We start from the raw sequence: 14,011 nt of genomic DNA on the forward strand, positions 1-14,011 counted from the left end.
CAAGACTACTCAGATCACACTGTTCACCTGGTATTATCCCTTTCATAATGAAGTAACACGCAAACGTGAACAGAAAAAAAATCAAGAGTCACAGACAACCATCAAAAGGACTTATCTATCTGGAACCCAATCCAAGCCTTATTCTGATAGCAAACCATAAGCACTAAATCCTTTCTTAGTTCAAAAACTTTCCAGATTTCACCCTATCTTAGCAAAGTGATAGAAAACACATCTTGCAGTCACCACTGCTAATGGCATCTTGGTACCCCATTTTTTTTCACCCAGCGCTTTTCGGATATTGCTCTGGACAGCCAAAATTCAGAACCATAGAAGCTGTATGCCCACATGCAAGGCAACAATTTGGCCTGCAGCCACTTGAATTATATTAGATTATCCTGTTTTTCAGACAAAAAGCAGCTCCTTTTAGGACAAAAGTACTGCTGCATTTTACAGCTTTTCACCTTGGTTTCTTCGAGTTGTCTTTGGAGATTTTTGGGATCCACTGCAATTGGCTCTGATAGTTGTTTGTTCACAGCTATTTCAGAGGCTTGGAGACCTGACAAAAGTCCAGATGAGGCATCTTCATAATGCTGGTATTTATCCACCAGATCTTTAAGGTTATTTCCAAGGATGCTACACTAAAATAGTAGAAAAGAAACAAGCAAATACGCAGGCATTAAACTGTGTGCTGCATACCAACCTCAAAGTCATACATTCCTTCCTGTAATACTGCATCATTTTTTCCTGCCATCACTTCACTGTCTAACTGATTTCTGAACTAAGACATGACAGCTGGACAGGCTATGCAGGTCTTACCAGTTTGTGCTCCTAAAGGGTGATTTAGGATCAAATAAGTGATGCAGGTGGGAAACTGGAATCTTACTTGCTGTACTAGAATAAGAAAAGCTTCAAGAATAATTTTTGATTCAGCAATATAAAGATTCTTTATCAGAACACTGGCACCAAAAATGTAGACAGCTAATGGAAAGTAGAAATGTAGAAAGCCAGTGGAAGCTAGAAATTATTATGAAAAATCAGAAGAGATGTGTATATTCATTAAAATACAAACAGTGGAGTACTGTTTTCATAACTACCTTACCTGCATAGTGAATCCAAAGTGATATGGTTGGGTATTGTACATACACTTTGTTTTTATTCACTTAAAAATGTCATCCGAACAAGATCCTATTAGTCCTATATGTTAGGATGCCCCAAAATGTTTACAGCAAATTGTCATATTAAAAAGTCAGTGAAACTCTTTCAGACTTTCTGGAGATGGTTTCACAAGCAAAATCTGGTTGTAGCAAGTCATAATATTTATAAATAGTTATGTTAAATATTTATATCCTGAACCTTCCAGGCACTGTATGGTACTTGGTCTCCATCTGGTGGGCAGACATAGAACATTCTTATTTATATAACGAGTTAACCAAGAACTGACTTTAAGATTCCTTCAACATATAAGCCTATGAAATCATGTCTCACACATGTGCAAATACATAAATATAAAAGTAAAAGCAATCTAAGTATTTATTAAAAGGAAGAAGCTTTTACAAAAGGCAAAAAAGGTTACTACAAATTCATTTACAACTCAGAAGATCTCACTAATTTTGGACAATCTCACTTTTTAGAATTCTGTCCTTAAAGACTCCACAGATCTACTTTGTTCTGCATATTTATTGTCAAATATTTAAAAAAGCATGTCTATTATAACTCTTCTAAATGTATATATGGGAAGGATAGAATTTGGAAAATTGACAAATCAAGCCGCTGGCATGGGATTTTTATGTGCATAAAAATAAGCTCTCTGAAAATTTTGTTATGAAATCTTTACATTCACACTCAAACTAATTAAATAAACCGACTGGAAGAAATCGAGCATGCCAATGCAATTGTCAGTTTAGCTTCCCTGTTCATACCAGTTAAGTGGGAAAAGGAAAATGTGCTTTTGTAAAAGAAGAGCTGCCTTGACAAACCGAGAACAAATGTTTTACACTGCTTTTTTAATCAAGCAAATACATGGCTTTATAGAATTTACATTTCTGAGCATGAAAACATTAAAGAGATAAAAATTTCCAGACAAAGATGGCCACTGTTGCAGATCAACACTGTACCAGTGGATATTAAAGCTCTACTGAGGAGTTTGAACCTATGACCTTAGAAAATTATGAAATAGCACATTCAAGGGCTACTGACAGCAACTCTCTCTTCAGTGGTTCAATTAATAATTATCTCAGAAGTTTACAGTTCTGGGATATTATCAATATTGAGCAACACTGTTGGTTTTTTGAAAACAGCTGGAAATTTGGCATGTGAGACTAGCTGGTGATGTTTGTCTAGTTCTATCAGACAGATTCCATACATGAACCTGGCACAGAGAGCTAGATTATCTTCCCTCTCTGAGGTACCTAGAGGATTTTGCACTGCTAATTACTCATTAGTTAGACACTAATCTGAGATTGTTAAGGATAAAATGTTTACTTGGCAGAGCAGTGGAAAAGAACTGCTGTCCTCAAATCACTAAGTTCTTTCATGCCTAGTGCTGACAACAAAGGTCACATTGGGACAAAATATTTCAGGATACAAATTAAAATCTAAACTTCACCTGTTATTTTTGTCATAGTCTCTCTCTTTTTACACTCATTAGTAGGGAGACAAGTAAATAAGCAGCTGTGGGAAATATTGCAAGTAACATAAAGAAACATTATACATGTGAAAGTATTACAATTTCTTTCCACCCCAAAACATAACCCAAGACATTCTGAGCTGCCACAGTCTCAGAGGCTGTTTAAGGCTGGAAAGAACAATGAACTCTGGTCTCATTTCTTCTTTATAACACAAAGTAGAAAGTATCATCCATTCAGACCATTAATAGTCTGACACTTGACTAAAGTAGATCTTCTAGAAAACCATCTTGCTCTAACTTCAAGAAACAGAGAATTTACAACTTTCCCACAGTGTTTGTTTCATCAGCTAGCTCCTGTCTACACAAGTTGCTAAATCAATTACAATAGTCATTCCTATTCAGTATAAATAAAACTTACCTTAGTATAGAGAGATTTGAAGCGATCTGAAGCTCTATCCAGTTTATTTTGCACTTCAGCATATGTAGCCGAGGTATCGATACCATCTTTGTCAACCTTCACACCATCTCTTTTGCTACATGACCTCGCAGCATCCAAAACTCTTTGCCCAGAAATTGTAATATAGCGTAAATCACCTTTGTGAGATATAACATCTTCTGAAAAACTCTTCTGCCTTTTCAGTTTGACCATAATACCACTGAAGTCAGAAGCCCCTGCCTCCAAATTGTCAAGTTCTTGTTCTGCCTGCTGCAGCCAGGTTTCAAATTCACTATAGTCTGCATCAAATTTCTCCAGTTCTTCTCTTAGAGAATGGGTCAATTTCATTTTTCGTTCAGATTCGGCCAAAGCAGTCTCATACTGAGCCTTCAGCTCTTTCATGTTCCTCTGCATCTTGTCTTTTTCTTCAGGGGTGAGGTAGTGCCCTTGTTTCTCAAGCAGTGCCTGAGCAGACTGAGTTGCTACTATGATCGCCTGCTGCTGTGAAATAATTTTCTCATGTTGAGCCTACAAATAAAAGAAGAATAAATTAGAACCAGCACCTTCTCACATGGTTCCTTATAAAAGGACACGTAAAACAATCAAAATGATAAAAGACGTTTCTGATTTTCATATTATTTATTTAAAAACCCCACATTTTCTCAGTAATTTAAGTGAAAGTGTGACTCTTAGTCATCATATTTCTGTGCAGTCAAAAAATTTTACAAAACATTCAGCAGTAATTTTTGCCAGATGTACAGGCCATGACCATATGGAAAAGTTCAAGTATCATTGCAACTTCAGCAGTACCTGGATGTATTTATCACACAAGCATTTTCCCCTGTACTTCTCAAAGACAACTCTGTAGAGCAAAACTAGACACTATCAATCTCTTTACATTTTTTCCTAATAAAATTAAATTGCTTATTACTAAGTATTTATGGTAGTGTGCTTAGTGTAACCAAAATTTTCCTAATTCTCTGTCTCAAAATGGGATTTCACAAATAAAACATTCAAAGGTAGGCAACTTTCCAAATCAAAACTCTCCATGTCCCATTACTTATATTATAGCTACCATTACAGATAAGCAAACCTAAAGGAGTGAAAGCATCAAACATAGTACAGATACTTTCTTCGTACACTCAGTGAACAAAAATTATTACTTGGGTTCTAAAACTTCATTTTTCAGAATCAAGAGCCATGATTTTTAACAAACAAAGTTAGTCATAAAACAGATACAGTTGACATTAAAAATCAAGACACAATCCGTGCATGTAAATTTTTCAATCCCATAAAAAAATTTAAGTCCAGGAACTAGTACTGTATTCCAAATGAAAAACATATTTAAAATATATTCTTTCAAAAAATTCTTCATTCTTGAAGGTCTTCTACTCCCATGAAAATTAGCTATGTAAAATAAACAGTATGTTTTTTCTTCCATGAGTACAGTGATCAATTATTCTGTAGGCACTAGGTGCAGAAATGACTGTCAAAAAAGTAGAAGTAAAAATATCATGTACGCAAAACCCAATAACCTTATTTTCTTAAGTTGCTTTTGGGCTTTTGGGTTTTGGGTTTTTTTAATAAAAAAGAAAATCCAAAATACTGTCAGCTACAAGCATAATAATTTTCTTTAAGGTGTCAATCAGCTCACACCTAAAGGTTCTCGGTTTCTCAGCTGTAAGTCAGCAAACACCATAAAACTGAGCTCTTATTACTTTAAATGCTTCCAATTATCTTACCAGGAAAATTTATTTTTAAAATGCTGCGCCGTAATTTTATGTAATTCACCTTTCTGAAGCATTCAAACACTGCTTTGTCCATGTGTTAAAGTTGTAGGGAATGAAAACTATAATTTCAGTAAACTATTATCTGCAGCAATTTGCAATCAGTATTCACAGGGGTCTAAAGGAGGATGAATCATTTGGGTATTGCAAAGATTTTTGAAGAAGTCACACAAAGGGTATGAATTCATATTGCTATGTTTTGCATTTTATTTGCCTGCATCAATTCCTCACGACAAAAAATAATAATAGGCTCACCACAAAGATTCTACATTTACCTTGCAGAATGTGTCCTTTCTCTTATTTTGCATGAAACAACTATAGTAACAGCAAAAAAGTGACAAATGTGCAATAGATTCTAACTACTGAAATTCCTACCACTGTGTATTACTGTCTTCCTAGTGCCTGTTCCAAAGCCTATGACAGAAAGGATGAGATTGAGTTTATTATGTTGAATAAGGAGTGATACACTTAGCACCTAAATGTTGAATAAACCCAGTAACAATACCTTGACTTTCTGATACTGCTGGTTCAGATTATCATCTGTGCTTTTTACTAGTCCATCCACCCGAGTTTCAATGTCTTGCTGCATTTCCAGCAGATTACCATTGACATCATCCTCCTCTCCTTCCAAAACTTTCACATCTCCTTCTTCAAAGTGTGTTCCATTCTGTTCTATTACTTGCTTAAATTTCCGGCCATGCTCTGCTTCTTTATCCACATTTGATAACCAATCCAAAAGATTTTCTATTGTATTTTTACTTTCTTCCAGCTGTTCTATGGCTGCAACCTACATAGAAATTTCACAGTTTCAATTTAGGAATCTTCTTTAGGGATCACAAAATATCAAATAAATATACAAATAAACCATTTAAAATGCATTAACATCAAAGAAAATTTTTGATTAATATTGAGGTTGCTGTTCATTTTATAAGAGAATAAACCAACAGTTTATTAGTTACCCAAACGAAATATAATATTAACCTTTACACAATTTATCAATATGTATTGGGATTGCTTGGACACATTTTGGAATCAAAAGGGCTGCAGGGGTGGCTTCTCTGAGAAGCTGTCAGAAGCTTCCTTCATGTCTGACAGACCCAATGCCAACCGGCTCCAACATGGACCCACCACTTGTTAAGGCCAAGCCCATCAGCAATGGTGATAGCAACTCTGGGATCACATAGTAAAAGGGTAAAAAAAAAATGCATGCAAAACAGCAGCCTGAAGAGAGGGGTGAGAATATATGAGAGGAACAGCTCTGCAGACACCAAGGTCAGTGCAGAAGGAGAGGCAGGAGGTGGTCCAGGTGCCAGAGCTGAGATTCCCCTGCAGCCCATGGTGCAGCCCATGGTGAGGCAGCTGTGCCCCTGCAGCCCAAGGAGGACCAGGGGATGCAGAGATCCACCTGCAGCCCCAGGAGGACCCCACTCCAGAGCATGTGAGGAGGCTGTGACCCCGTGGGAACCCCACACTCAAGCAGGCTCATGGCACAACTTGTGCCCATGGGGTCATTCCACATATTGGAACAGTGTGCCTGAAGGACTGCACTCTGTGGAAGGGTGTTGCTTTCCCAACAGTTAATATTCCCTACCACCATCCCTCTGCTTCACCTTTCCCACAACCACACTCCCCAATACTCCTATTGAGATGTTTTCTGTTAACTTGCACTCCTCTCTTTATTTACTACTTGTTATCCATTCCCTAGCCACAGGTTCCCATACCCATACTGTTACTGATATACCATTCCCCTTTCCCCAGACCTTTAAGTAAAAGAGGGGGGAAGGGAAAGCACACGCGGGCGCGGGGCGGGCCCCCCCAATTTGAAATTGCAAAATTTTAACTTTGTTTGAAACCCCAACAGAAGCAACTGCCAGAGCCTGTGCCTGCATTCACCACCATGGTGCCCAGCACCCAACACCTATCATCCTGCCATCCTCTGGATGCTCCTGGTACCACCAGCAGTGAATGCTTGAACTGCACCACAGCCCAAGGAGAACTGTGCTGCTTCAACCTCACCACTGCCCATGAGAGCATCCATTCCAGCATCCAGAGAGAAAATCCTCTGAAAGATTTTAGGACTTATGGGGATATTGGGCTGTGGGTACTTCTGATCATTGTCATTGTTTTGTGTATGTTTGGTTGTTTGGGACGTTGGGTTTTGGGATCCCCGGGGGAGGCCTTTTTGTTTGACACAGAAAGGAGGAGTTGTGGTGGCCGGTGAACATACATTACAAGGGACAGAGAGTTCTCAGTAAGACAAGTGCCTAGTACCACAGGAGCCACTTGGTGTTGGGGTGGCCAAGGGGGCTTCTCCCGGGATGCATTGTTCTGTTGTGTTAATCTACCCCAGTTTGAATTCCCCGGTTGGCTGGCAGCCTCTACCACCCTCGTCACGCCCCCAGAACTTCCCCATTGGTCCCCATTCCCTAGTCCTGCCTTTTCCCCGCCCCCAGACAAAACCGTGAGTTTTGGGCTCATGTTCCTATTTGCCTCTGCACCCTTCGGCAGTGTAGCAGCAGTAAATGCTCCTGCTGGAAGGCACGCAAATGCCCTTCTCGCCTCTTTGCTACCGACTGTAACACTGAACCCACCCGTGCTTCTGGGGGTGCACATGGGACCCCACAGAGCCGGGCAGGGACAGTATTAGAAGGGATCACACTGGAGCCCATGGAAAGGACTCACATTGGAGAAGTTCATGGAGGACTGTCTCCTGTGTGAGGGAAGAGTGTGAGGAATCCTTCCCTTGAGGAAGAAGGAGAGGCAGAGACAATGTGTGATGAACTGACTGCAACCCACATTCCCCATCCTCCTGCACCAGTGGGAATGAGGGAGAGAACTCCAGAGCTGAGTTCAGGAACAAAGGAGGGGTGGATTTAGTTTTTATTTCTCATTATCCTATTCTGATTTGATTGGTAATAAATTAACTTCCCCAAGTCAAGCCTGTTTAGCCTGTGACAGCAAATGCCCTTACCTTAACTTACAAGCTTTCATTAAATTTTCTCTTCCCTGTCCAGCTGAGGAAGGGAGTGATGGAATGGCTTTTTGGCACCTAGACAAGGTCAACCCACCACACAACAGTAAGCTGCACGACTAATACCATACGACATGAAAAAGGTTTGAATAAAGGTATGGAATGGTTGCCTAAAAACCTTTTCTGTTTCCTGCTTAATTGCTGTTGTCATAGCTTTATCCAGTTCTTTTTTGGACTCTTCTGCCTTCTGGCTAAGGAGCAAACACTTTGTCTTAGCTTCATTCAGTTTCTGTTCCAGAACAGTCTTGTCTTCTTGTGACAACTTTTCTCCATTCTCTTTCAGGAAGGTTTCAGTATTTTTCACAATCTCTGCCAGTGTCTGGGCACTTGTTCTCATGTCTTTTTGTATCTCCTTTTGAGAAAAAAGAAAGAAAATAGGAGCAAGTAAATTATTCATGAGATTTGTCCAATTAACTTTATTGGAAGTATCTCTCTTCTAGAGATAAGCACCACACTGGTCCTTTCCAGCTGCACATGACACATGGTAGACAACAATTAAAATCAAAGACATCAACATCTGACAATGTTGTTGCAGCTCAATCTGTCTTTTTTTCTTTTTTTAATTGCAAATCTGTTTGCTTACAGTCCTATTCAGACTGAGGCCACTTTTTTCCCTTTAACAGTTCAAATATTGCATTTCCGTGTACAGAGAAGAACATAAATCTTATTTTTTAGAAATCAAGAGTTAAGTAAATCTGCTGTAGTGCAGTTAGTAAAGTGAGTCTCCTGACAAATTCTGGTCCATTTCTATCCTGAGATAAAGCTGCTGAAAATAAGGCAATTGAATAGAAATCAGAAAATTGTAATCATCTTTCCCGGGTGAAAGTTTTCCTATATATTTTTTGGGTTTCTTCAGGCCAGAAATGGCATGCAAATATTTTTTTTCTTCAGTTGTAATCAATCATAATATTTCAGTCTCTCAAGAATGTTTACATCCATTGAATTTCATAGAGGACAGATATTTAGTTTTAATTTACCCAAAGCAATTTTCCTAGTCTGCCTCCCAATTATCTGAGAGGAGCTTTAATTCAACAATTACACTGCTGAATACATTCACCCAGTTACTGAAAAAATGACATTTTTCACCTTTTTATGCAGTGTAACAATATTGGACCTGCAAGACAGAACATTTGATTCTCATTCTAGACTAAAGATTTTGCAGCAATTATAGAATATAGCAGCTAAAACTGCAGCTCATTTTAACACTTCAGGAAGTACATTAGAAAGATTTTCCTGGGGACCCTGTATCAAGAAAAGGACCCCGTATCTGACCCCTCTGTGCTCCCTTTCAAACAGCACACTGAGGATGAAAGCTCTGACTTGATCTATAAAAGACCATTTTTAACCCCCATTCCCTCCTAAGACACACTTTTCAATGGCAATTCCAAGAAATCAGTCAGAAAATAACAACTAGTCTGCTAGGCAGTCACAAACAGCTGGTGGAAAAAAAAATGAGGCATATGCTGTATCAGTTCTTCACTCCCCATGAATACCCCATTTAGGCCATAAATCCTTAAGACAGGTAAGGGATATTAAAAGCTACCCCAGGGGTGTCTGTATGACTGACTGACTCTAAAAACAACTTTGACGAACTAGATATATTACTTCAAAGGTAAGTGAAGCAAGACAAGACGAATAAGGAAATTTCTCCTTTTACAGATTACTAAACCTGACTTGGAGCTCTACAGTATAGTAAACTAGTACTAGGAGAAAGAGGAAGAAGAAGAGTACCAAGCCCCTCAGTCCTTTAACTCTCATAAACTTGCTGTCAGTCGGGACAGACTAAAAGTTTATAGATGACTGGATACAGCTAAGAGCAAGGAAAGCAAACAAACAGAAAGGGGTTTGCTACATGAGGACACCAAAGAGATTGCAAGAAACACTAATAAGAAACAGAATTCAAAACAAAACAAGAGTGAGACAATGGAAAGCCTCAGGCAAGAGAAAACCCTGCAGCTAAATTTTTCAAAGTACTGTGAACAGGAATAAACACTTCCTGATACCAGCTAAAAAGCTGGCTACATTATTTTAGCATAATAAACATGCATTTTATCACATTCAACAGGAACAATCTCAAGCTAATATATTAACAAAATTCATGCCTACTTCAAGAGTGCTTCTTGAAATGTGTAGCACATACTGCCTATTCTAGTGTCTCCTCGTTTGGAAGTTTCTCTTCTCCCACTGGCACATACTGGAGTGTATTCACAGGCAGCAGTTTAAATGCATTCCACCAAGCCTTTACTTTTGGTAGGTCAAACAAATCTATTTTACTCTCCTCTCACATGACAAGCCTTGTTACTCAACAAAACAGTCTAGTCACTCTCCTCTGCACTCAGTCGTCTTTAACTCCTCTGACTAGAATTGTGCATACCTCCTGTTTGGTCTGGTATTGTTCCAGCTCAGCCTTGCTGTCTCCAATAACAAGAGACTCTTGCTGTCCAATGAGTCGATTTTCAGTCTGTGTAAGCAAATCACAGATTTCCTGCAGTTTCTCTTTGCATTCCTGCTGCCGCTCAGCCACAGCCTATATTAGAGCCAAGTACAATTGAACAATAAGACAAAAAGTCCTCACTTCAGGAACCAACACTCTAATAGATATTAGAAATCTTTGAACATCAATACTGCAAAGCAATAATTTTAAAAGTATGCTGTAAACATGATAGCAGTGGTACAAAGAGCAAGATGAATATACAGAAGTTATGGATAAACCTCAAATATGTTGTAAGTAAAAGAGACCATGTTTGATGGAACTGCCCAATAGAAGTCTGGCCATGCACATATGTGAAGGATGAAATCTCCAAACAACAGGAGTGAAAATCCCATCTCTTAACCGCTTGAAACCTGTGATAAACACTATTAATTCTGAAAAAAAGGACATCAAAACAGAGGTTAGTTGTGAATGTGAGTTAGCTCTTTTCGGTATGCATAATATGTTACCTGAATAGAAACTGCAGACTTTTTAAGCAGTAGGAAAGAACAAAACATGCAAGCTCATTATTGTTACAAAGTCCTACAAAACTTATCTGTGCCTTTCCTATACTCAATTTTATGCTTCTTTTACAAAATATAGTAGAAAGAAATGTTCTTAGAATGGCAAAATAATACCAAGTCTTCAGAACGCTAAAGCACTTTTAAGTTTTATTTACACGTAAACCAGGGGCTGAGGTGGCAACCCTGAGTCTTAACAGTGCTGCTTTAAAAGAAGAAGAGGTGCTGTTATGCTGCAGCTCTTATCAGCCTCTTTTGACTCTACAAAGTCTGCTTACGCCTGCCAGCTGCAGCTGTGCCAGCTGAAGTAGTAGATGGCCCAACTTGACGCACAGTTTTCCCAGTGCCCACACCTAGAACTGCAAGTATCTTGGCTGATTTACTCATATGTTTGTCCCTCTAACCCATCTCAGTCAAAACAATCCATGGTACACAGATTTTAACAAATCTGGTTCTTGGACTACAAAGATCTAGAAAAAACGTCACATAAGTAGACGAGCTGGCAAATTAAAGGAAAATAAAATCTTCAGCAAGACCAAAGTGTTATGCAATGGTATAGCAAATTCAGTGATCAATATAGCTCAGATCAATTACTGATATAGCTGCTGAAGAAACAACACTTGTGAGAAACCTCAAGTCAATTTCTCTCATTGCTAGAAGGAGCAGACCTGTGTCTGTTCATAATTTCATATGCTGTTTCTGTGAGTTTCCTCAGCTTCCCACCAAGGAAAGACAAAAATTCACCAAACTTGATCAATATCATCTTTGTAGAACTATGAATGTATCTGTAGTAAAAAGGGAAAAGATAGAAATATGCTCAATATTGCATGCTGGTATTAAAATTCCTCATCCATAGACAGAAATATTCAGCACACATTTACACAGAAAAGCAAACCTTCTGATCACCCAGCTCTTGCACTGCCTGTAACTGAGTCTCTAAACTTTCCACTTGAGAAGTTATTGCTTCCTGTGCTTCCTGAAAAGATTTCTGGGTGGTATTTAAGAGCCTCAGCAGCTGTTTGCTCTGATTAGGAGAAAGATCTTCAGCATGTTCAGAAATGAAGAACTGAACATCAAATGCAGTGGACTCCAGTTGCATTTTCTTACAGCTGAGCTCTGCAGCACTGTTCTGTAAATGAAGTGAAGGGAATTACTAGCAACAAAGAAAAACTGAGTACCAATAAACCACAAGTATCCCTACCATCTCTTCTTAGCCCCTATTGCAAAATACTTTTGGTAGCCAGTTTAGCCATGGAAAATCAAAACTCAGAATCATTCTGACACATTCAGGTATGACATTAGAACTTGTGCATGGTTTGCCTCAGGACAGCTTGTATCCAAGTAATAAAAACCACACGTCTCTATTTCTTTGCTCTCTCATGGATGTCTGAAAACTGACTGTCTAAAAACTTCAACTCTAAAGGATTTATGGCAGGTTAGGTATAACATTTCTAGGTTCTAGGTCTGAAGATATAGAAATGTTAAAATATTTACTTGAAATCATTCCTATTCTTAACTCTACAGCAAAAATGTCACCATTTCTAGCAATGTGGCAAATTCTGCCAATAGCTACATCCTGTGGAGCCCCTATGACCATACCATGTCTCTGGAACTCTAAGCACATTAAAAAAACTAAAATTATTTTTATTATTCATACATATGGAAGCATATGAACATTACTAAAAATTTGCTCTGCTTTGTTTTCCATTACTCATTTTATGGGGTGTGTAATGAAGAGGCTTTTTATCTTTTCCCATCTTGTGTTCTCACATGTAATTGCTTTGGAAGGCAATTAAACTTCAGTAAAGGTTCTGAACCCTGTGCATAAAGACCCAATTTTAATCACGGAAATATCTGTATTATAAATTAGATTTCTAAAAGGCTCAGTTTTATTGCAACAATATAAGTAGAACCAATAGCTTTCTCAGTAATCCTAACTTTATCAACATTTTTTGCAAGTGAAAAAGCAAATCAACAAGATTTTATTACTGGATTATCAAGTAGTTGCCTTCTTAAGTAATTACTTCTAGTCATCTCTTTAAGCAGTAGAGGTTATTGAGAAGGAATAACAAACATAGCTAATAATTAATAATAAGGAGCAACATTTGCCAAAAGCATCAACACCTGCCATAAAGAGCACTTACTTTAAACAGCTGTAAACTTTTCTTCACCTCTTCTATATCAGTAGTATTCTTTGTGAAGTCATGCATGATTTTACTGTTCTCTGTGATCCAGTCTGAAAATCTGTGCAGTTGGTTTAAAAGTTGCTGGTGTAATCCTGCAAGCTTAGACTAGAAAGGGAAGTTGTATATTCATTTATGCTCCTGGAGTCTAGTCACATTTTCTACCATATCAAATTGAATGATACATGTATCTTTATACTAAGATAAAATAAAGAAAAAGAAAATTCCTTTATTTTAGCCCAATTACCTTGAAGAAAATTAAGGTAAAACCATATGCCGATAAAAACATACCATTTCCAAGTCAACAGCGCTGACTATTTGCTTTGCTCGTTTTGAAGATCTATCACAGACCACCAAAAATGCTTCCTGCAAAGAGTCACAGCTTATCTTTAGCTCTTTAAATTTCTCTTCTGGAATATCCCTGTTACAAGACTTTAAGAACTCTTCTGCCAAGTTCATGTCCTTTTTTAGGATAATTGCAAAGGTAGCCAGTCCTGATTCAAATGACTACAAAGAGAACATATATAAAATGCATTAAGTTACTAAGAAAGACATTTAAATCTGAATTGCTTTAACTATATTTTAAATCTCTCTTTTAAAATCTAAGGGCTATTCCTACCACCCACCACTGAAGTACAAGCATAAAGAACAGTTTACTTACCTCTAGCTGTTCCAGTTCAGCTTTCAGTATTTCCAGGCTGTTACTAATAGGCTGCTGTTTATCTAGGTGGTTTCTCATATCTTGAAGCACTGCCAAATGTTCTCGCATTTTCTCTGTTAACTTTAAACAATGCTGTACTCCATCGAACTGAAAATAAGTTTTAAAAATTAAAAAAAGATTTTCCAAACTGACTTGAAAATAAGCAATAAAAGTCCTTGGGTTTATTATGATTTATTTTAAATTTATAATCTGAGTTTTCAACCATTTTTCCAGTTCAATTATTCTGTCCAGCACAT

General features: G+C 38.0%; 1 protein-coding gene across 23 annotated transcripts in view; it reads right to left on the bottom strand.

Moving 5' to 3' along the window:
* DST (dystonin) overlaps positions 1-14,011 on the bottom strand; it is a 293,815-nt gene that overhangs the window by 94,869 nt on the left and 184,935 nt on the right. For 16 of the 23 annotated variants that reach the window (XM_042016274.1, XM_042016275.1, XM_042016296.1 and 13 more), the window contains 9 exons: positions 13,716-13,862; positions 13,346-13,561; positions 13,016-13,162; positions 11,767-12,000; positions 10,255-10,407; positions 7,999-8,232; positions 5,355-5,636; positions 3,045-3,590; positions 462-638 (listed from right to left, as the gene is read on the bottom strand). In XM_042016274.1, coding sequence (XP_041872208.1) covers positions 462-638; positions 3,045-3,590; positions 5,355-5,636; positions 7,999-8,232; positions 10,255-10,407; positions 11,767-12,000; positions 13,016-13,162; positions 13,346-13,561; positions 13,716-13,862 — 2,136 coding nt within the window. The remainder of the gene's footprint in view (positions 1-461; positions 639-3,044; positions 3,591-5,354; positions 5,637-7,998; positions 8,233-10,254; positions 10,408-11,766; positions 12,001-13,015; positions 13,163-13,345; positions 13,562-13,715; positions 13,863-14,011) is intronic. The other 7 variants (XM_042016289.1, XM_042016288.1, XM_042016286.1 and 4 more) reach the window with 1 other exon arrangement.

Source organism: Corvus kubaryi, unplaced genomic scaffold, assembly GCF_017639235.1.
Source record: "Corvus kubaryi isolate FWS band 111438036 unplaced genomic scaffold, C.kubaryi_AGA036_p1.0 split3-73, whole genome shotgun sequence".
Classification (NCBI taxonomy): Eukaryota; Metazoa; Chordata; class Aves; order Passeriformes; family Corvidae; genus Corvus; species Corvus kubaryi.